General features: G+C 32.7%; 2 protein-coding genes across 6 annotated transcripts; one reads left to right on the forward strand and one right to left on the reverse strand.

Annotated features, from left to right (window-relative positions):
- Nucleotides 1–11,695: 11,695 nt before the first annotated feature.
- LOC125211525 (lysine-specific demethylase JMJ706-like) lies at nt 11,696–17,863 on the forward strand. Of its 3 annotated transcripts, none has more exons than XR_007174532.1 (12): nt 11,696–12,019; nt 13,109–13,487; nt 13,769–13,925; nt 14,009–14,228; nt 14,588–14,641; nt 14,716–14,795; nt 14,872–15,149; nt 15,242–15,640; nt 15,723–16,081; nt 16,158–16,400; nt 16,887–17,475; nt 17,699–17,863. XR_007174532.1 is itself a non-coding variant. In XM_048111355.1 (11 exons), the coding sequence occupies exons 1-11, from the start codon at nt 12,017–12,019 to the stop codon at nt 17,184–17,186; spliced, it is 2,472 nt and encodes an 823-aa protein (XP_047967312.1). In that variant the 5' UTR covers nt 11,696–12,016; the 3' UTR covers nt 17,187–17,639. The 3 variants fall into 3 exon arrangements, 1 of the variants encoding a protein (XP_047967312.1); XR_007174533.1 differs by lacking the exon at nt 17,699–17,863 and adding an exon at nt 17,568–17,639; XM_048111355.1 differs by lacking the exon at nt 17,699–17,863 and having other exon boundaries at nt 16,887–17,639.
- A 146-nt stretch (nt 17,864–18,009) lies between these two features.
- Nucleotides 18,010–20,591, reverse strand: LOC125211526. 3 transcript variants are annotated; one of them, XM_048111357.1, is made up of 8 exons: nt 20,443–20,590; nt 20,275–20,349; nt 19,598–19,630; nt 19,351–19,428; nt 19,013–19,054; nt 18,608–18,705; nt 18,368–18,429; nt 18,010–18,266 (listed from the first exon to the last, which is right to left on the reverse strand). In XM_048111357.1, exons 1-7 carry the CDS (start codon nt 20,545–20,547, stop codon nt 18,408–18,410), a joined length of 453 nt encoding a protein of 150 aa, XP_047967314.1. In that variant the 5' UTR covers nt 20,548–20,590; the 3' UTR covers nt 18,010–18,266; nt 18,368–18,407. The 3 variants fall into 3 exon arrangements, with proteins under 3 accessions (XP_047967314.1, XP_047967313.1, XP_047967315.1); XM_048111356.1 differs by having other exon boundaries at nt 18,010–18,429; XM_048111358.1 differs by lacking the exon at nt 19,013–19,054 and having other exon boundaries at nt 18,010–18,429; nt 20,443–20,591.
- Nucleotides 20,592–21,201: the final 610 nt, after the last annotated feature.

Consider the following 21,201-nt stretch of genomic DNA (forward strand, 5'->3'; position numbering starts at 1 on the left):
GATTACCATGCTCAAAACAATCAACCCATCTGAATAAGGCAAAGTTAAGTATCCAATCTTTTTTTTTTGAAAAGGGATTAATAATGATTTCTCATTTATCCTTGTAATGACTCAAACTCTTAATTTATTAGACGGGGGAGAAACGTCTTACCAACTGAACTACACTTATCGTCAAATCAAGTGTCAAGTTTCTACGTGGTGGAATTCCCTTTTTTTTCTTTAGAAATGACAAGTGTTTTCATCTTTTACTAGTCAAGATCACCTACATGTATTGCGTGTTTAGGCCAATTTGAATAAAAGGACATCCTTTTATGAATAATTACATAATTGAGTAATACTCCTACATAAGATGGGTCATTTCAAGACATATAGAAGTAAAAAGTAAGAATTAAAATAGAATTAATTAAAAGAGGTATTAAATCTTTATCCTTAAGTGGTGGCAGTGTCACGTGCTGGAGAGTCCTTTACACTTTTTTTTAGCCTAAAAATGAAATGATTTACGCTTTACTGAATACCAACAAAGGCAGTGAAAGAAACGTACTATTATTATGGACTGCTAAAGGAACTGGAAAGAGTGTACGAGGCAGCACCTTTGCCTATTACAACCATGCATAATTAATTAACAACTGATTTTAGTTTAAATAAAAAAATAAAAAAACAATTCCCACCTATCAGGATTCTATACAATTAATTGTGTATTAGTTGAAGTCTTTACTCATATTCAATATGCCCTAGGCACACCTAAACTCTATGGGGGTGGTCAAGTGGTATAGCATTGGGAACCCTTTGAATTGATTTTTTTATATATACTTAATAAATTTAGTGCACTTTGTCAAACTAAGGATTATTGATTTACTTAAATTTGCTTCTATAACCTGGCTACTGAAATTCGACTATATTATTAAATACACCAGTTCACTCAATTTATTCCAATATAGGACAAATTTCATATGGAGTACATACATTTGCCAAAATCCAATTATTAATTAATATGGTCAAAGTTCAAATTTTCAAGTAGGCACATCCAAATGTTTATTACTATTAGCTACTACTAATAGCCCATTACCAATTCTCTTTATTTTTTCTATTCTTAACTCAAATGTACACACTATCATTATTTTAAATTTTACTAATCTCTATTCTCTCATATAAGTGCTCGATTTCTTCATTCCTAATTATTTTTTATTTTGTTCTATTCAGAAGGATGAAATAAATGTGGATCGGTTGACTTAATCAACAGGTATTTCCATTACATATTCTATTAAGCCTCCCATTTTTCGTACAATTCTACCTGTCATTGTGTTTGCTGTAATACAGTTACACTTTTATAGTTTTATATTAGACTGTAGGAGTAATATTTTAAAATAATAATAATGTGGTCAAAATTAGTTCCCTCTTTGTTGCGCACGTAGGAATAGGATTGAACCGTGCGCTTCTTGGAAGCTATAGAAAGATGCAAAAATAAATTAATAAATAATGTGTACTAAATGTTAGTATATCCCTAGTCAAAACTTATTTACCATCCTCGAATGAATAAACTAGAACTACTTTTTCAGATTTTGACCAGAAAATAAAATAAAAAAATAAATTCCGTTGGAGAAGGATTTTATTTCCATAGTCATATATTTGTAGGAAACTCATTTGATTACATGAAAAAGGCAAATGCATGTGGCAGCAGACGAAAAGAAAAAATGAGACTGAAATGCAGAGGGAAAACAGTAGAGAGAGAGAAGGGTAGGTGTGCAGGACAGTGCCAAGAATGTCAAATTATTTAACCATCATTACACTATCATTAAGCATGGGACCCACCCCCTCCTGACACGTGTCAGGATCGCAGAAGGGCTTGAAGAAGGGTCTAGGCCGTAGGATGTGAAGGGCCTGTTTGGGGACAATGACTTATGAGTCCGGATTTAATATTTTGCCATAAATACTTTTTGGCAGAGGGTTTGGTTGAGTAGCTCGAGGCGCTTTTGCATGGAGCTAGTGGGCCCCTTGCCCATGCACTAGGCCCCACCCTTTTTGCAGACTTGAAAACTATGCTACTTTTTGCAGTCTCATATTTTCAAGCTATGCTCCTTTTATTATTTCATATTCACCGGATGCCACACCAGTCTCACCTATTTTCTATATTGCCCCGCTTGTTATTTTTTTTACTAATAGTATATTTTTTGTCTTTGCTATTTATGAGCAATAAATGAATAAACAACTGGTGAGATTCCTTTTGCTGAGATTGTACCCAGTTATATATATATATGTACATGTTTGCCTTTTATTCATTAATTTACTATGATTGTAGTGAAACAATTATGTGATAATAATGTTAGTATAACCCAAAATTAATAATTACTAAGTTTTTTTGCAATTGCCATAGAAATCTGGCGCCCATCCCCATCCGGAATCAGAAGAAAGAGAAATATGAGTGGTGGGAGACTATCATCCAAACTTAACCTTATTATATTTTTGTCATTGGATTGTTTTTTGTTTAGTAAGAATACATAGATGATAGATAATTTTAATGAATGGAATGGAGAGCCCGCCTTGAATGCTGGGCAGACAGGGACATGACTGCATTGAGAGAGAGAGAGAGAATGGTCTCTATCAACTATCAAGAGAGGCCCTCTCTTCATTCCCAATTCAAACACAAATGTAAAAACACTGTCTCTTTTTACTACTCATCAAACACTGTCTGTCTTTTACTAGTGATCACACTGTTTTTCTTTATTTTATTTTTCAAGTCATAATTTATGATTAAATTTGGTTTTTGTCATCATTACTTAATGTATAAAGTCATCATCAATTAAATTTGTTCTTGATAATTTTTAGGACTTGTAGTAGTATATACCTAAGCTAAGAATTATAGTAGATTTTTTGTTTTTTGAAGAAACATACATGTAGTGTTAGGAGTAGTATAATATAGACAAAGGAATAAGGAATAGAGAGAAAAAAACAAAGAGGCATAATATAGAATGTGAGTGGGGCAGGTGAAGGAGGCGTCAATCATAAAGCAATGGATTGCAAAATCATTGAGCGATTTCTGTTCCCTTTCTCTTTTTTAAGTGATTGGATTTTATAGTTGTTTGCTTCCTCCTTTACTGTTAACCATTCTACATGACAAGTCGCTTGCTGTCGCCCGTGTGCGTCTCGTTTATTTCAAACCCTAGTTTTCTCTTTACTTTTAACCCTTCCTAAATTCTAACTACACACTACTATGATTCATATAATCCTACATATATTAACTAATTTTAAATTTTAAATTCGAATTAATTTTAGTTCAATTTACGGTGAATATTTTGTTAAGAGAAATAAAATTCGGAATGGCATACAACAAACATAAGTTTGTGACAAACGGTCAAGAGTCCATACTACCAAAATCCAAACAAATATAAAGAAAATCAGGGACCCAACCAAACCGCAAAACAAAGACAGTAATCAAACTAGAGAAAACAACCGTCAACCCTAAAAGCTTGCTCAACGACGACGATGGAATTAAGCAGGTGTGATTAAAATCCTTGACCATTATTGTGAGTATGGGAAACTCTTCATCATGTGTTGACCAACAATAGAGGGCATTGATTTGTTGGTTCGGAGGACCTGCATCATTCAAATAAAGTTCAATTAAAATCTAATTCACTAGTAGCTCTAGTCACAGTAGTATTATTGTATAGATCTTGTAACTTTTCATCTATGTCTAGATCGGCAAAACTACTATTATCTGTTTGAAATCCAAAATCATACGTCCCAACATAAGAATATTATCCTTGCCAAGAATTGTTATACTTAGTATATTCCTTAAATATACCATACAATGAGTGTTCTAACTTATTTTTAATTTCTTGGAGTCTTATCTCAAACACCTCGCCACTTTCCAAATCTAAATCTCTAAGTGCAGTTACATCACAATCACAAAACTTTTATAATATATTTCTTAGTACGGTTAACATTGCTCAATTTCCATTTTGGATCTTAACATTGTTACAATAAAAACACTAATAGAATATAAGTAAAATGTTTAAGCCATTTTTCAATCTTATAGTATATAAAATAGTCTTGAGTCTCATGTTTTTGGTATTTCTGATACATGTCTTACAATTTAAATAGATCAATCATTACATACATGCAATGCTCTAAAACATGCACAAAAGTACAGTGATAAATATCCGATACAGTTCGACTTTAAAGCTTCAAATAATTTAAATAGATCAATGCTTTGATCCCAACAAGTGCATGTTGGAACTTCTTAAAACATGGGATCCAAACCCATTAATTGATGATGTAAAACATGGGATCCAAACCCATTAATTGCATATTAAACACATAAATTTAGAATATGAGCTATATATCTAACATGAGAATTTTGTCATCAATAACAAAGGAACGTACATTGATTAGTTCTTCTATACAAGCACTATTGGCACTCGTATTAATAAAATCAACATAAATATTTATCGACTAATTTAAATTCATTCAAAACTTGAATAATTAATTTGGTGTATTTATCCAAAATACGTGCTTGTGCAGTGTGTGTTGTCGGAAATTTCTTAAATGCAATTAATCATTTGTGCATTGTCCAACTATTGTAAGAAAATGCATGCTACACATTGCAGGTTGCATCTGCCCTATAAACTGAGATATTGAAACGGTTTCAGTTCATACTACAATTTATGAACCGTAACTAGATTTGGCGACCCGATAACACGATTAAGATTGAATTGTTTGTGCTCAGTCCCGGTTCGAATTCCAACCCTGACTTGGCGGTTCAGACCCGACGATTAACTATCGATCCGATTTAAACATCCACCACTATTTCCCATCCACTTCTCCCTCCAACTGATTAATTTAAGTCACGTAGTGAATACGAATATTATAGCATTAAGTTCAATCATTTTAAATTTGAGGGAACATCTTTTTAGGTCTATGAACTTTGCCAAAGTATCATTTTAGGTCCATGAACTTTGAAAATATCATTTGAGGTCTCCCAACTATGGGTTAATATCAATTGAAGTACTTTTTTACTATTTCCAAGTTTTTCTGGACAAAAATACCCTCTATATTTTTAAGGGCATATATTTCTAATAAACTTATCATATACTCATATTTTTTATAAATATCTTTACTATATATTTTTGATGAATTTTCTAAATATAATTTGATCTTCAATATTATCACTTAATTTTGTGACATGCAAGAAAAGATCTTTATTCAATTTTTTATTATTAAAAAAAAGTATTTATTCAATTTTAAAATTCTTTAATATAAAAAGTTGAAGAAACAATTTTACTTGCATGTTACAAAATTAAGTGATAATATTGAAAGTCAAATTATATTTAGAAAATTTGTCAAAAATATATTGTAAAGATATTTATAAAAAATATGAGTATATGATAAGTTTATTAAAAATATATACCCTTTAAGATATTGAGGGTATTTTCGTCCAGAAAAATTTGGAAATAGTAAAAAAGTACTTCAAATGATATTAACTCATAATTGATGGACCTCAAATGATATTTTCAAAGTTCACGGACCTAAAATGATACTTTGGTAAAGTTCGTGGACCAAAAAAGATGATCCCTCTTTAAATTTAAAGAAGCACTATTATACATCTGGCTACACCATGTATAGTATTTGTTCTTAACTAAATATTCTATAGAATTTATCTGAGTGAAAATACTAATTGAACATCTATAAAACAAAAGTAAATTTCAATTAGGAATTAATTAAATCATAACTGGACATGATCCTAAACTAAAACTTACAAAACTTTATATAGCCTATAATTAATTAATCAATTTCATACAGAATTTCAAATCAAAATCGAATTACTAGCCAGTTAGTTAGTTCGTTAAGCACATCGATAAGTTAAAAGATATGCCCATAGATAAACACATCATATCTGATTTAAAGCCCAATAGCTAAAGATAGTCGTGTGATAAATTACTTGGGTCAACCCATTTATTAATCTTGGGCCTTTACTTTGTTGAGAAATGGGTTAAAAATGTTGAGAAATGTTGTGTACATAAAATCTATATATGGTCAAGTAAGTTTTACAAGAAGAAGAAGTTTAACAATATAGAACGAAAACTTCCACTTAACTCGATATATATAGTGTTGCAAGTGGCAATTTGAGAAAACACCATCAAAATATAAATTTTGTTTATGGAAAAGTGTCACTAATTATAACGAGTGTCAAATCCTGTCTCGTTGCAATTCAATTGCAATTATAGTGTCATGCCTTGTCTCATTATTCATTACATACATACATACATATTATTAATCGATACATTTAAATGATAATAATGGGAGTAACTTTTAACATTATTCTATCATCCACACCATCCACATAGTCACCTAAAAAGTGATAAATGTTGACCAAAATTTGAGCAGTGCGAACCCCTGCATAATTATGGGATGAATGCTGCAAAAGTTGTTGAACAAAAATGTTAGATTCAAAGGGTGCCAAATGTTTTGGTTTTAGTGGAAATGTCTGAGACATAAATTATAATTTCATTATTTTGTAGGGTAAAGTTTCAGGTAGTGCATCTTGATGCCCACTTTAAATTATATTTCATGATTTATAATTTTCATTGGGTGCATTATTATTTATTTGGGCCAGGCCATACCTTATAATTTATCTTCTAAACCCCACTCATTGAGTGGAACTCAATAAAAAATGATCAATTTGTCTTTGTTTAATGTCACACGTCATATATTTACTATAATGAAAATTTTCAATGATATGTCCTTTTAAGTATACATATAATTTGATGTCTTATTAGACATGAGGAGTTTTGAGGAGGAAGAATGCATCTACCTATTTCGTAGATCTTATTTATTCTTACTATAATAAAATTAGATTTTTAATATATGTGGGTGGGTGGGAAAGACATGCATTGGATGTGGACACACGTAACTGTTCTTATTAGTATTATGATTGACTCTAATAATTAACGTAGAAACAGTTTATTTGGTTGAATTTTCTACTAATGATAAATAGAGATGGTGGTTGTTGTTGATGACCAATTCATATTGCTAGATATTGTTGACCAATAATATAAGAATTTCCAAAGACAAATTGCAGATAATATAACAGCATTTTTGGTGTGATTTTGAAATTTCACTTGTTACATATATGGAGTATTATATACTCCTACTTTACTATAGAAATCATATTTTTATACAAACTAACAATCACCAACTACATTTCAACTACTGTCTCGCCACATCCACTTGTTTTTTTGTTTTTTTTTAGTCACAGTGAGCCTACTAATGTCGATTAGTACGATAGGTCATTAAAAATTATTAATAATAGAGTGTATAACAAATTCTTTTAGGGTGTGTTTAGTACAATAGATTTTTCATTATGTTATAGCTGTAATATTATGCAGTTGAATTTGAAATTAAGTACTATAATATTATACTTAATTCAATTTCAATCTTTTGTTTAATAAAATTAAATAATTAATATAAAAAATTTAATTTAAATTTAGAAAGTGAAAATAAAATCAATCACAATAATTAAAACATAATGAAAATGATACTAAAGTTGACATTGTAATATAACATAAAAATAGAAAATAGAAACAAGAGGAAAAACAACTACGTACTTTGTTTAATGTTTGTGGCATGTGTGACTGAGGACAAAGGAAGAAACATGTCTCCCAAAAAATTTGGATTTCCAAATATTTATTTTGGGTACAAAATCCAAATTGTTAAACTGGGAGAGTATAGAATTAGAATTCAATTCAAAATCCAAGCATTTTTGTGGTATTTATAATAAATTTGAAATTTGAAGCTTTATTTCCAATGTAAATTTCTAATTTCATGTTACTAGCCACCAAGCAATTTAATAGTTTCTGAATCTGACTCGCACAAAATACATGTATCTTACAAATAAAAAAGGTTAAAATAAAAGGATGACTAACTTTTTTTTTGTTTAATTGATTAGAATAATATTATATTATTTGAAAATATCCAAGAGAGGTTAATAGAGAAATTTCATAGGCTATCATAGTGTAAACTGAAACTACAGTGTGTACATTAATAATTCTTTTAGAAGTACTATTACCATTCAATGCAATATATACCAATTAATTAGCATCAACGTGTTAAATGTTTAAAGATTTTGATAAAAATGCGACTCAGTTAGTCAGCCATAGAGCTGAGAAAATTGAAATAAGATTAGGAAAATCATTGATTTGGGTGACTGTTAATCTTAAACACAAATGATTGGGTCAAATAAAAAAGGTTATCCTCCATTAAAGCCGAAAGTTCCTCTAGTTTTCCACACCAACCAACATTCTTCTTCTTTTGGTGTGACCGGATTCTCTACTATACTTCAACCTTTTATCAAATGATTAAATATTATCTACATTTAGGAGATTCCATACATATACTATCAAAAAAATTAAATGTTATTTTCGATAAAGAATCTCAAGAAATTGCTTCAAATAAAATGAGAGAGACGTTTAAAGTCGAGATAAGACTTGGACTCGTTTTCTTCATACTATTATAAAATCGGTCATAAACAAAGAAATTTAAAATAATTTTTCTTTATTTAATACTACCTCAGTCCCTGAAAATTTGATACACTTCACTTTTATCATTTTTGGTAGTGGACCTCATATTCCACTAACTCATTCCTACTCATTTTATTATAAAACTAATACTTTAAAAGTAGGACCCACATCCCACCAACTTTTTCAACTCACTTTCCATTACATTTCTTAAAACCTGTGTCGGGTCAAAGTGTATCAAATTTTGGGGGACGGAGGTAGGAAGTAGGAGTTCGAGTTATTAAGAGGTTAATGAACAATAATTATAAGTCATGTTTTAAATAATACGGTCAATGCCAATCTAGCCAATTGTTGGAACCGTACGTTTTGAAAGGGATTTGAATGGTATTGGTATGACTTGAAAGTGGTCTACATTTTGATTACTTAGAATATTCACAATCAATTAATTACTGTCATTAGGGCTGGGAAAAAATATCGAGAAAATGATATATCGCTCGTATCGTATTGAAAAATATCGAAAAATTATCGAATTTTTGATATATCGTAATTTTCGATACGATACGATATCGTATCGTAAGTTTTCGATACGATAACGATATGAATTTCCTTATATCGCGAAATATCGTTTTATATCGAAAATACGATATATATCGAAATTTTCGATATATATGATATTTAACGATATATCGAATTTCGGTACGATATATCGAAATATCGATACGATAATAATATGAAAAAATTTTATATCGAAAGTTCGATGTATCCCATTCGATATATCGAAACTTTCGATACGATAACGATATGAAATTCTTTATATCGATATTTTCAATACGATGCACGATACAACATTTTCGATACGATATATCGTATCGACCCACCCCTAATTGTCATGCACCCTATAAAGGATGAATCTACTATATATGCTAAAATTTGATAACGAATTGCTGTGAGAAGGAATTTGATTTATATGAATGTATTTGAGACTTATTAGTGGGTCTATTTTTGTTTTTAAATGGTCGTTATGTTAAATCTTAACTAGATCATATTTATCATTATCTCTTATTTAATTATTTTTTCAAATTTAAGCTAATATAATGTATCTCAACTCCTATTCACAATATTAAAATCATAATTATTTCTTAGATGAATAATCTAATCTTCACATGTTACTGACTTAATTAATCCTAAACTAAAATTATCATAATTTATCTAATATAAATATTATCGAATCGAATTAATGAACTAAATCTTACCTAAATAAATTACTACTACTACTACTTATCAAGGCAACTGCGTCCGAATCTTATCCCCATGCTCTTTTGAAGCATGCATGCCACAACATTTGCCCACTTTTAAAGTATTCTTTCCTTGAAATTGCATTTTTTCTGAGAATACTTCATTTGTATTTCAACCATATTCGTTCAGTATTTTACAGACATTTAGATTACAATGTTATTGTTATTATTCTGGAGCGCCATATTCTTTCAGTTGACCTTTTAGAAGCATTCATATGTACCAAATCTTTTATATTTCGGATAATTATTTTTTTTATTTTATATTGAATAAATTTTAGATAGATAAAGAATAATATAGGTCAGCCACTACATACTGATTGGTTCAATTATTTTAAATTATTTGATCAAACGCTCCTTTATTTCGAACAAGATATTACATGCGCATGCGTTTAATTTATTGTATCCTCCATAAAATCAGTGTATTGTCTACAAAAATAATTGCGTTAACTATAAAATTAAATACTCCATATAAGATTGAAAACGATTATCCATTCTCATAATAAATGGTAGTAGTAAGATTTTTTAGGGCATGCGTTTAATTTTTTTGTCTACAAAAATAATTGCTCTAACTATAAAAATAACTACTCCATATAAGATTGAAAACGATTATCCACTCTCATAATAAATGGTAGGTAGATTTTTTATCTAATCTATTTTCTATATAAATTATATCATATCCTCCAAAAATATAGTACTACCAGTTTTATAGGCATTCTTCAAAATAGACCAAGTTTAAATATGTAAAATTTTTAACTAATTACAAACTATTAATAACGTGGACCTTATAATCCATTAACACTACTCCACAACTTCCATTACTTTTCCTCCCCTCTTTCTCACTTGATCTTCTCTCTTACTTTACGAATTGCATATTAAAATATGTGTTATATATAAATTTATTTAATTTTTTTAGAACGAAAGAAAGTATCTAAAAAAACACTTTTTTTCCTGATTAGTTTTATCGTGCCAACAAAAACCATCATGCTATTCTACTTTGCAGAGAATCAACACTTATCAGAAAAGCTAATAGCACTCTCTAATTCGTCTCATCTTACGTGACATATTTTCCTTTATAGAATATATCATCTCGAACGACACACTTCTTAAAATAGAAATATCATTCAATTTAATTTTTTTCATTTTCATTATATTTTATTTGTTGAAAATGAAATGATTTATTGAGAATAAAATAGAAAGAGTATGATTTTGAAATCTCATCATTTTGAAAAAGCCTTATTTTATAGTCGGCTTGACAAACAGAGTAGAAAGATAACAATAAATATGAGGTGGAAGTGAATAAACCCGTGATATATCTTACTCTAAAATTTACAACTCCACGTAAACAGAATAAATGGGTTTGACATGATTTGATGGCATTCAACTAAATGCGGGAATTTGAAAAGGAAAAAGCTCTGTGGAGCGGCGGAATTAATCAACAATCTGATTAGGTCAAACTGGTCTATCCATACGTGTCAACTGCGCAAACTTCATGTGAGCCGTTTTCCGAAGCCTCTCATGACCGTCCATACCGCCAACATCCAACGGCCCACCAACACCTATCGCCTGCTCCCCTCCGCACCTGATCGTATCCACATCTTTCTAGTTTTTACCCTCCAAACCACCGCTTTTCCGGGTCGTTACCAGGTTCTGTTGCGGGGCACATTCGGTAATTCGCTTTCTGTAACGGCGCGTTAAATGCCGGCAGCCGTTTGGTTGAACCAACCTAACAACTACCACTTTCCTTCGTAGTTCACACTTCCTTCCCCCTTTTTAACTTTACTCTAAAATATTGTATTTTACGTAATTATTAATCCCCGTTTATTCCTTTCCAATTTGGCACTCTTCGCTGTAATTGCTTTATTTAATGCAAATTAATAATTAATTAGTAGTAACAAATTTGTTGACACACATCACATTGAAACTACAAACGATGACTCATCCCTTCTTTTACAATTTTCAGTTTTTTCCCTCAACTTCCTACTTTCTCTCTCTACACCTCTCTTTCTCTCTCTCTCTCCACGTAGCGAATTCGCACTGCCGGCGATTCCACTCGCCGTCAATTGCATTTTGTGTATTGTGTCAATCGCGCAAATCTGATTGATTCGCATCGATCCCGGAGTTGTTGTCAGAATGCGGATAGTATAGTTCCGTTTGGTTGTTTTTTATTCTTCCGAGAAGACGGAGGCTTGAGATAAACATTTGGTGGATGAGATGGTAATTTTTTATTTTTAGTTATATTTACTTAATTGTTTGTGCTTGATGTGCATTTCTGGTTGATTTATGGACTCATGAGGAACAATTTTGAAATTGCGGCCTGTTGATTAGAGCTTCATGGACTAGTAGTATATTTTATCTGCAATTTTGCATTGGATGAGTGGCTGTTGTGGCCATGTAAATCAGGCATTTGATTCTCTGTGCGCGAATCTTCTAAATTACGGAAATATTTCTCTTTTTCATGTACTCATTTGGATCGGCGGTTATTCCATATGGATACATGGAATGCGGATTTTGTTAAGTTGTCTGGGGATGAGCGTTCTTTTTTGATTTGTTCATTTTTAATCATTCTTCTTTATTTCTCTATTTGGTTTATTTGTTTTGGAGTTTTCATTTTTCTGTACTTTATTTCCTATTTTATTTCTGTTTGACACTCTATGTACATTTATAGATTTTACCAGCCTACCTTTCTGACTTAATTGGTGAACTTTTAGGATGTCTCATTTTTCTGGAAATTTTAATTTTCTATTCCATATTCTCATGTTTGACTTTTTTTCCTACTCTATAACAAATGTTGAAGATTTAATTGGTGTGGATGCATTTAAAATATTCTTAATCTTAGATAATAGTTCTAGTGGAGTCATCAGCATATGTTTTGTCTCTACAGTGAGTACAGATGAAACAACGCTTACCCGATTGATGATACCATACGATGTTTAGAGAAAGTAGAATCGGACATCAAAATGACAAAAGAGAATTGTTATTTCTTATAGTATGTTTTACCAATGAATTTTTCCCCTTCATGGGTCTATGTATAGCATGTTTTAAATTATGATAAATCCATAAAAGAGTGTGTCAAGTAGTTATTTTTTCAAATTTTGAACTATTATAGATGCAGCCTTTTTTTTCTAAATTTTCATAAATATGTGAACATAGTTATTTGATTGTAATTGTTTTTTGAAGCCCTTTTCATTTCCTGTTCCTCAAATGGGGTGTACTTTGTTTCATGCTTTATTGCTGTGATCAAATGCTTTACTTAAAATTTGCTATGCGCATGCTTTACATTAATGCTTATGCAATATTTTGCAGGTGGAGGGAAGAGTTTGTTCTTCTAGACAAGCAAAACTGGAATTTTTAAAGCATAAAATGTTAAAAAGGAGGAAAACAGAAGCAGAGAATGAACCTTATGTTGTCAGCAAGACACTGAATAGGAGTGGTGGTGATGCTTTAAGAACTTCTGCTTCCTACAGTGTTAGTTTGCACAATCATGCTGACCTACCAAGATTTGGTAACAGTTCTTCCACTAAGGAAGATGTTTTCTCGAAGAGGAAAGTGGCTAAGTTTGATATTTCGGACCTCGAATGGACAGAGAAAGTTCCAGAGTGCCCGGTTTATCGTCCAACTAAAGAGGAATTCCAGAATCCCTTAGTTTATATCCAAAAGATTGCCCCAGAAGCCTCTAAATATGGTATGTTCAACACCTGATTAGAACATACTATGAATTTTATTGAGTTATTTTGTAGCATTAAGAATTTTGTGTTGTTGGGCCTTTGTTGCTGATAAAGTTCCTGTTCAGTGACTTCTTTATTTTAGTAGTTAGCAGTTGGCTACATAATAAATGGCCAACATTAACTATTTGCTTGTGCAATGGCTTCTTTCATTAAGATCATGGCTTTTGTCCTCCTTAATATGCCTATCTTTATTATTATTTTGGAAGAGAAACAGCTAAAGTTGTGCTTCAATCTTTAGGTATTTGCAAGATCATATCCCCTGTAAGTGCTTCTGTTCCTGCTGGTGTAGTTCTTACAAAAGAGAAGACTGGTTTCAGTTTTACAACTAGGGTACAACCACTTCGTTTCGCTGAATGGGATAGTGACGACAAGGTTACCTTTTTCATGAGTGGGATGTGAGTTTTCCCTTTATTATCTGCATTGCTCTACCCTATTTTCATTGTCCTTCCAGGCTTTAAACTTGATTGATGTTTTTCAGAAACTATACTGTTCGTGATTTTGAGAGGATGGCAAACAAGATTTTTGCTCGTAGATATGGTAGTGTTGCTGGCCTTCCTGCCGCATTCATGGAAAAAGAATTTTGGAATGAGATAGCTTTTGGAAAGACTGAAAGTGTCGAATATGCATGTGATGTTGATGGGAGTGCATTTTCATCTTCTCCGAATGATCCACTTGGAAAAAGCAACTGGAATTTTAAGGTGTTCTTCTCATAATAAAGGTTTTAGTCTTTTGTTTTCAAATGGAATTTGTCTGACAGACAAACTAGATGTTAATAAGAAAATAGGATATATTTGGTAGTACAATATTATAGGAGTATCATCATTTCCATATTTCCCCCCTTTATGTTTGTCTTTTTTATATCTAAAACCTCTCATGGTTCCATTTCTTGTATAAGAAAATCCTTGTGGAGGGCTCTTCCATGGAATGCGTTTAGCAATGATTTTTGCTCTCTCCTCCACCATTTATTCCTTTCACTGTCTTTTTTTGTATACATTGATGTCTTGATCTTCTGCTGGGACTTGATTGTTAGTATCTTATACATTGTACTTGTTTTCAGAAAATCCCTCGGCTGCCAATATCTACTTTGCGTCTTCTTGAGACGGAAATTCCGGTATGTGCTACTTATTTCTTCAAAATAGCTTTAATTTTTTGTCACTTTCCAGACTGATATGTGGTTTATCTTAGGGTGTCACTGAACCTATGCTTTACATAGGGATGCTGTTTAGTGTTTTTGCTTGGCATGTGGAAGATCATTACCTGTATAGGTATCTTTCTACTTAAGAGGCATGGTGTCTGATATGATTCTTAACATTGGCTGATCATAGTTTCTTATACGTGCAGCATCAATTATCACCATTGCGGGGCTGCAAAAACTTGGTATGGCATTCCAGGTCACGCAGCAATTGATTTTGAAAATGTGGTAAAGGACCATGTCTATGCTCATGATATCTTACCTGGTGACGGGGAGGTTGGAGCTTTTGACGTTCTTTTGGGGAAGACAACTCTTTTCCCACCAAACATATTGTTAGAACATGATGTCCCTGTTTATAGAGCTGTCCAGAACCCTGGGGAATTTGTAATAACTTTCCCTAGAGCTTATCACTCAGGATTTAGTCATGGTACGTGATAAATATGCTGCTTCAGGTTGAAATTGGGTGGTTCTGAAGTGGGCCGTTCTTATAAATATGAAACAATTTCCTGTATCTTTCAGGTTTCAATTGTGGTGAAGCTGTTAATTTTGCAATGGGCGATTGGTTTCACCTGGGATCAATTGCAAGTAGGCGCTATGCACTACTCAACAGGATCCCTCTTCTTCCCCATGAGGAGCTTCTCTGTAAAGAAGCAATGCTACTACGTTATGCAAGACCCGAATTTGATGAGCCAGAGCACACACATGGAGATTTGGTATCACAGAGAAGCATAAAGGTTTCTTTTGTTAATTTGATTCGGTTTCAGCATTATGCCAGATGGTGTCTGATGAAAGCAAGAGCATGCACGGCCATCTCTTCTTTCTCCCATGGAACAATTCTCTGCAGCCAGTGCAAACGTGATTGTTATGTAGCATATCTGAACTGCCAGTGTCACTCGCACCCTGTATGCCTCCACCATGGTAATACAGAGTTCCTATAGCTTTGATTTTTCTCATAATATCTTTTGCCAGAATATTTAAGCATCCTTCTGTTCCTTAACAGATACAAGATCACTTGATTGGCCTTGTGGAAGGACTCCAACACTTGCTGTAAGAGAAAACATTGTAGAAATGGAATTAGCAGCCAGACACTTTGAGGAGGAGAAGGATATATTTCAGGAATTTGAGCAGAAGTATGGGAACAGCGGTGACTTTGGTTCACTATTTTACCAGTTCTCAGGAGCTGAAAATGATAGCTACATCCCTTATGGAAAGATTTCTCCTGTATCAGACAAAGAAATATCTGAATACCGATCTGTTTTAACCAGTTGCAGCAAAATTACTAAGACTGAAATCACGGATGCATTTGTTTCTTCTATGCTACCTTTGAAATCATCTGAAAGTCTCAAAATGATAGCCAAAGTAAAGACTCAATATCCTCTTAAAGTTTTTGTTAAATTCTATTCTTTTACTGAAGAATCATTAATATCTTTGGCAGGCTGGGCAGGATAATGGAAACTCTAACTTGGAGGATAGCATACATGCAATGCCTTTTGAATATTCCAAACCCTTGAGCAGAAAACCTAGATCCGAAAGGAAGGTAGTTCAGGAGGTCAACACTAGAGGTGCTATCCATGAAGATGAGTCGGATTCAGAAATATTCAGGGTTAAGCGAAGATCGTCTTACAAAGTTGAAATGAAAAATGCACGTGATTTGACATCTTTAAACACTGACCAGCAGGTATTATTACATTTCATGTCTGGGTTGTTTGGTTACATATTTAGCATTTATTAGGCTGTGTTTGTAAACCTCAAATTGGAAATTCGCTATAATATGGAAGACTATTCAACTTTAGCCTTATTAAAGTTACCCCACCCCTACCCTACCCTCAAGCTCCTACACACACAAAAGAAGGAAAGATAGAAAGAAGGGTGTAAATGAACAGGAATAGAAGACAATCACATACTGATTGGTCAAGTCCCACTTTGAGTGTTGATATGGGTGTAGGATAATTCATTTGAAAAACACTATCTATATCATCTCTTTGTGCTACAAACTACCAAGTATTATCTATATCATCTCTTTTCTGTAGCTTCATGGTTAAACTTTCACTCAATTGTTTTACTTATTGCAGTAATGGTGACACTTTTCTTTTGATGGAGTGTTTTCTTTCTGAAATGCTGGAGTAATATCTTAAACTAAATTTTGGGTCTTCGTTTTTGTTAGGGTTTCAAGCGACTCAAAAGGCAACAACTGGAAGTGCAGTGTGGAATCTTAACATCATCAGGCAATCCTATCCCTGATGATCAAAGTCACCATTATGTTATGAGCTCTACTGAATCTAAAGAATCTACGGCTAATTCCAAATTAGCCATTAGAAGCAATTTTCCTTCCATTAAGTTCAAACAAATGCCTAAAGTTCTAGGTGCAGAACTGCACAGAGATCAGAGGCATCGCTTTGAGTCGAGAGAAAATCTAAAGCACAAGGGACAGAAAGCCAAGATGAGTGACTGTTTTAGGTGGTGATAGAAATTGAAACTGGAATAGGTGATAGTGGCAATGCAGCTGAAGAATCTTCAACCTAGCTAACTTGGCTAATGACATTCTTTTTCGGGGGATCTAACAACACAAGGAGGTTAGAAATATGTTTTGATGAAGCAGCGACATGAAGTTAACCAAATACTAGAAGTAAAATTATTCTTTGTGCAAGCTCCAAAATGGGGACAAATTGCACAGTGATTCTTTTGCGATTCTCGGCTGGGGATTTAATCTTTGGCAGGAGAACTCTCTCATAAGTCATAGGTACATACAACAGGTAGGTTTTTAGGTCAATTGTTCTTTAGCATGTACATTTGCTAGTATAGGCAATTCCCATTGATGTTCTCATTTCTGCTGCTTCTCTTACAGGGTTCTGATATTCTTTCTTGTAGCTATTGACAGTCAACTATATTGATAAAATCTGTGAAACTCCTTGTTTCATTCTGTGTTTCCAGCGTTTTATGCTCAGTATCACAACGTATTGCTTGTTTCTTTTGCAGGTGGACTTACTCTTGATTTCGTCATGAAGTTAAGTTCATGTGTTATTTCCATAAAGACATATCAGAATCTATTTTCATGTGTTATTTCCATAAAGACAAGCTTCACCAACAAGTTATCAAAAATGTAACATATCAGAATCTATTTTCATGTGTTATTTCCATAAAGACAAGCTTCACCAACAAGAAAACAAACAAAGAACACAGAGCTTGCATTAATACACACGAGTTCAAAAACTCGTATTCTTTCCTCTATGGCTGAAGCTGATGCTCAAGATACAAAAGTTTCAAAAACTATAAACGACTAAGATAGATTGAAATACATCCAAACCGTACGACTTAGATACACTGAAATACATCGAACCCATTAAAAGTTGTTAATGGGAAGATTCATTACAACTTTAGCTAGATTGAATAAACAAATAAACAACCAGCTCCAACAATGAATTCAATTACATGTTTGAGTGACTATGTGAAATATGACCTTCATCACAGGCGTCATTTCTTTTATGTGGCTTCTATTGTCCACTTATACAAATTCCGAAACCGAAAAAATAAAACGCATCCACTCCTGTTTGAAGAAGTAGGGACATACTGAAGAAGTATGAAATATGCCAAACAGTAGTTATATTTACTTGTTGATATGATACACCTGTTTGAAGTAGGGCATACCGAAAAAATGTGGAAGGAGTCATCACTTGACACTAGTGGCTCAACACTTGTTTGAAAAAGTCCTGCATGTCAAATTCACTGCTCTTAGTCTTAGATGCATGAAGGGAATATTGCACTGGACTCTTTTTTGTGCACATAGAAAATCAGACACAACTAACAGGAAATCTGAGGTAATTATAGATTACATTCATCCTCAATTGTTTGTCATTAGTCGTCAGACATACAAACGAAATAGTATACCTCGTTATGGTTTTGCTGAGCTTATCAGAAGAGTAGTCTTGAGCATTCCCATCTGTCAATAAATTGTTCTCAGGAGACTCTACAATTCCTCTAAGACCCTGAAAAGTAATACTCCATAAATTTAAGTTTACATAAGATCAGAATGGATATAGTTGACTATACTGATACTCATTCAACGCCAACATAGGCTTGATTTAAATTGTACTAGAAGTCATCACAAATCCACGTTTATATGAATTCTTGAAGACTTATGCAGACTTCAAAGGGTATATTAAATTATTCAACTCAAAACTCTTTCAGCACTGATGACCGCTAGCATGTAGAGCCTCATCAATAACAAATACCATTCATGAACTTACTAAAACTTAGCAGGGAAAAACATTTAGTGGAAAATAGATGAGGTACCATGAGATTTTGCATTGAATTTCCAGCAAGTTTAAATTGATCCTGTACCAAATCATTGAAAAAAAATTAGAATGTACTTGATTTTACAGTAAAGACCCAACATCAGATATGGCTCGAAATCACTCAAGATATATATCTTCTGAATACAACTGAAATGAGCAAGATTGGTTTTAAGAAAAACATGGGCCTCATATTTTTTTCTTGCCTCAAAAGCCATACCCTAGAAATTGATAAGACGAGAAAAGGACATTCGATGAGAAAACGTCAGCATGTAATGGCTTTATCACAAAAAGAAAAGGGGGGGGGGGGGGAATTACAGGCGCAAAAGAATAGCCAACCTGAATTCTTTCTGGCATGGGCATCCTTTTTCCATTTACAATGCCACACAGGTACATCACACCAGCATTTGCAAACTCCTATAAACAGCATGAATGATCAATTATTAACTGCTGCCAGAGGTGCAATTTTGAAGCACCAGAATTACATTCTAACATTTACTTGGTTGTTAAATTCAAGTCGTATAAGTCACTTGCAGAACCAAAAGATAGAGAAGATACTAATACTCGGTTGAAAAAAATAGTTCACCTGCTTGTCTTCTAGTGAATGCAGTTTTCCATCCTGCAACAGGACATACAAGGTAAGATTTCAAAAAAAGAGGGGGGGAAGCAGTTCAAAATAAAATAACAATTAAACAAGTGTGAACCAAGTACGTACAGATGCTGTCGGATCCAAAACAAAGTCCCATGCCTTGAATTCGTGATATATAAAGCAAAACTAACTTGAATTATTGGAATAATGAAACCAGGGAGCTAGAAGGTATGGGGCACATCTATTTCATGTTGGATTTACAAAGAGGCCATGGATGTTAAATAAACAATATGATTATTATGAAAGCATTTGTTATATAACATTAATTATGGCATATGGGTGATAATTCTTAACATGAGACAGTGGCGCGACACGAACATCAAATAGAAATAATGGGATAAACACATCTACAAGTGTGGAAACTTAATGGTTATAATCATTAGAAGCAAAGCAATAACGTTTCTTGTACTACTGGAAAAAAAATTGAGGACAAGAATCAACAGTCGATAAAAATAATCCCATACTAATTACTACTATGCTCTGTTTGCTCCTTGTACATGTAACCTTCTTCATTTTACTAACAAGACACGTTAAGAAACATTTACATGAAAATGCTACAACCTATATAACAGAACTAAAAAAATACAGTAATGATTTGAATAGTAAAAACTGACCAAACCAGAAACAATCTGGTGCAACGCGTTCAAATCAAAGCTAATTTGAGAGAGATCAGCATGTGCATCAGTGACCTGTTACGAGATTATAATTTTTATTATATATGATTATATGCTTATAAATTACTAGTAAGAAATAGAGAAAGAGATCAGTGGTACTGCATGTACCTCACTCCTAATTAATTTTGAAATTTCTATTTGCTCATCGATTTTTCCGTCCAAGTTCTCAATTCTCTGAGTCAGGTGCCTTTTTGCTGCCTGCTCAGAAATCATATAAAAAATAATCTGTAAGCAATTTCATATGAAAAATAGTCGGACCACCAAGGTTGCAGCTAGTATAATGTTTCAAGTTCATGTGAAACAGGATACTCTGTTACAAAGAAACATGATAATAAATAACTTTAAAACAGATTAAAAAGCTGAGGCATGTATTAAAAAACTACTATTGCTTTGCAATCAACATACAAACACCAATACCCATAAAACAGACACAATAAGCTTCTTAACAGTTGACAGTGGCGGACGCAGAAATATTTCGTGGTAGGGGCTGGTTGTACATTAAATTTTTTGTAGTTAACATACAACTCCCTTCGTCTTTTAAAATAGAGATTTCTGCAGCGTCACGAGTTTTAAAGTGAAATTGGTATAGTGTGACGTATAAAATTTTTAAGTATAAATAACATAAAAAAATATTATAGAACTCCCTCCGTGCACGACTAATTGGCATGTTTTACTCTACTCAGATTTTAAGTAATATAGTGACAAATAGGTGGATAAAGTTATTGAAATGTGAGTCCTATTATAATAAATTTTTAATGGAATGGACTAGTGGAACATGAAAATCATTATCAACAGTAATAAAAAGTACTTCGTTCGTCCCACAAAAAATATGCATTTTTAGTTGGGCAGGAGTTTTAATATATAATT

The sequence above is a fragment of the Salvia hispanica genome, chromosome 3, assembly GCF_023119035.1.
Source record: "Salvia hispanica cultivar TCC Black 2014 chromosome 3, UniMelb_Shisp_WGS_1.0, whole genome shotgun sequence".
Lineage (NCBI taxonomy): Eukaryota > Viridiplantae > Streptophyta > Magnoliopsida > Lamiales > Lamiaceae > Salvia > Salvia hispanica.

Excerpts from the sequence above, each read along its gene's own strand:
- LOC125211525 (XM_048111355.1), top strand. Across the intron at positions 13,488-13,768 it reads CCCAGAAGCCTCTAAATATG|GTATTTGCAAGATCATATCC; the intron begins GTATGTTCAACA and ends TTCAATCTTTAG. Across the intron at positions 14,642-14,715 it reads TTCTTGAGACGGAAATTCCG|GGTGTCACTGAACCTATGCT; the intron begins GTATGTGCTACT and ends GGTTTATCTTAG.
- LOC125211526 (XM_048111357.1), bottom strand. The coding sequence starts at position 20,547 with ATGATTTCTGAGCAGGCAGCAAAAAGGCACCTGACTCAGAGAATTGAG. Across the intron at positions 19,055-19,350 it reads CCATGCCAGAAAGAATTCAG|GATCAATTTAAACTTGCTGG; the intron begins GTTGGCTATTCT and ends GATTTGGTACAG. Across the intron at positions 18,430-18,607 it reads CTCAGCAAAACCATAACGAG|GACTTTTTCAAACAAGTGTT; the intron begins GTATACTATTTC and ends TTTGACATGCAG.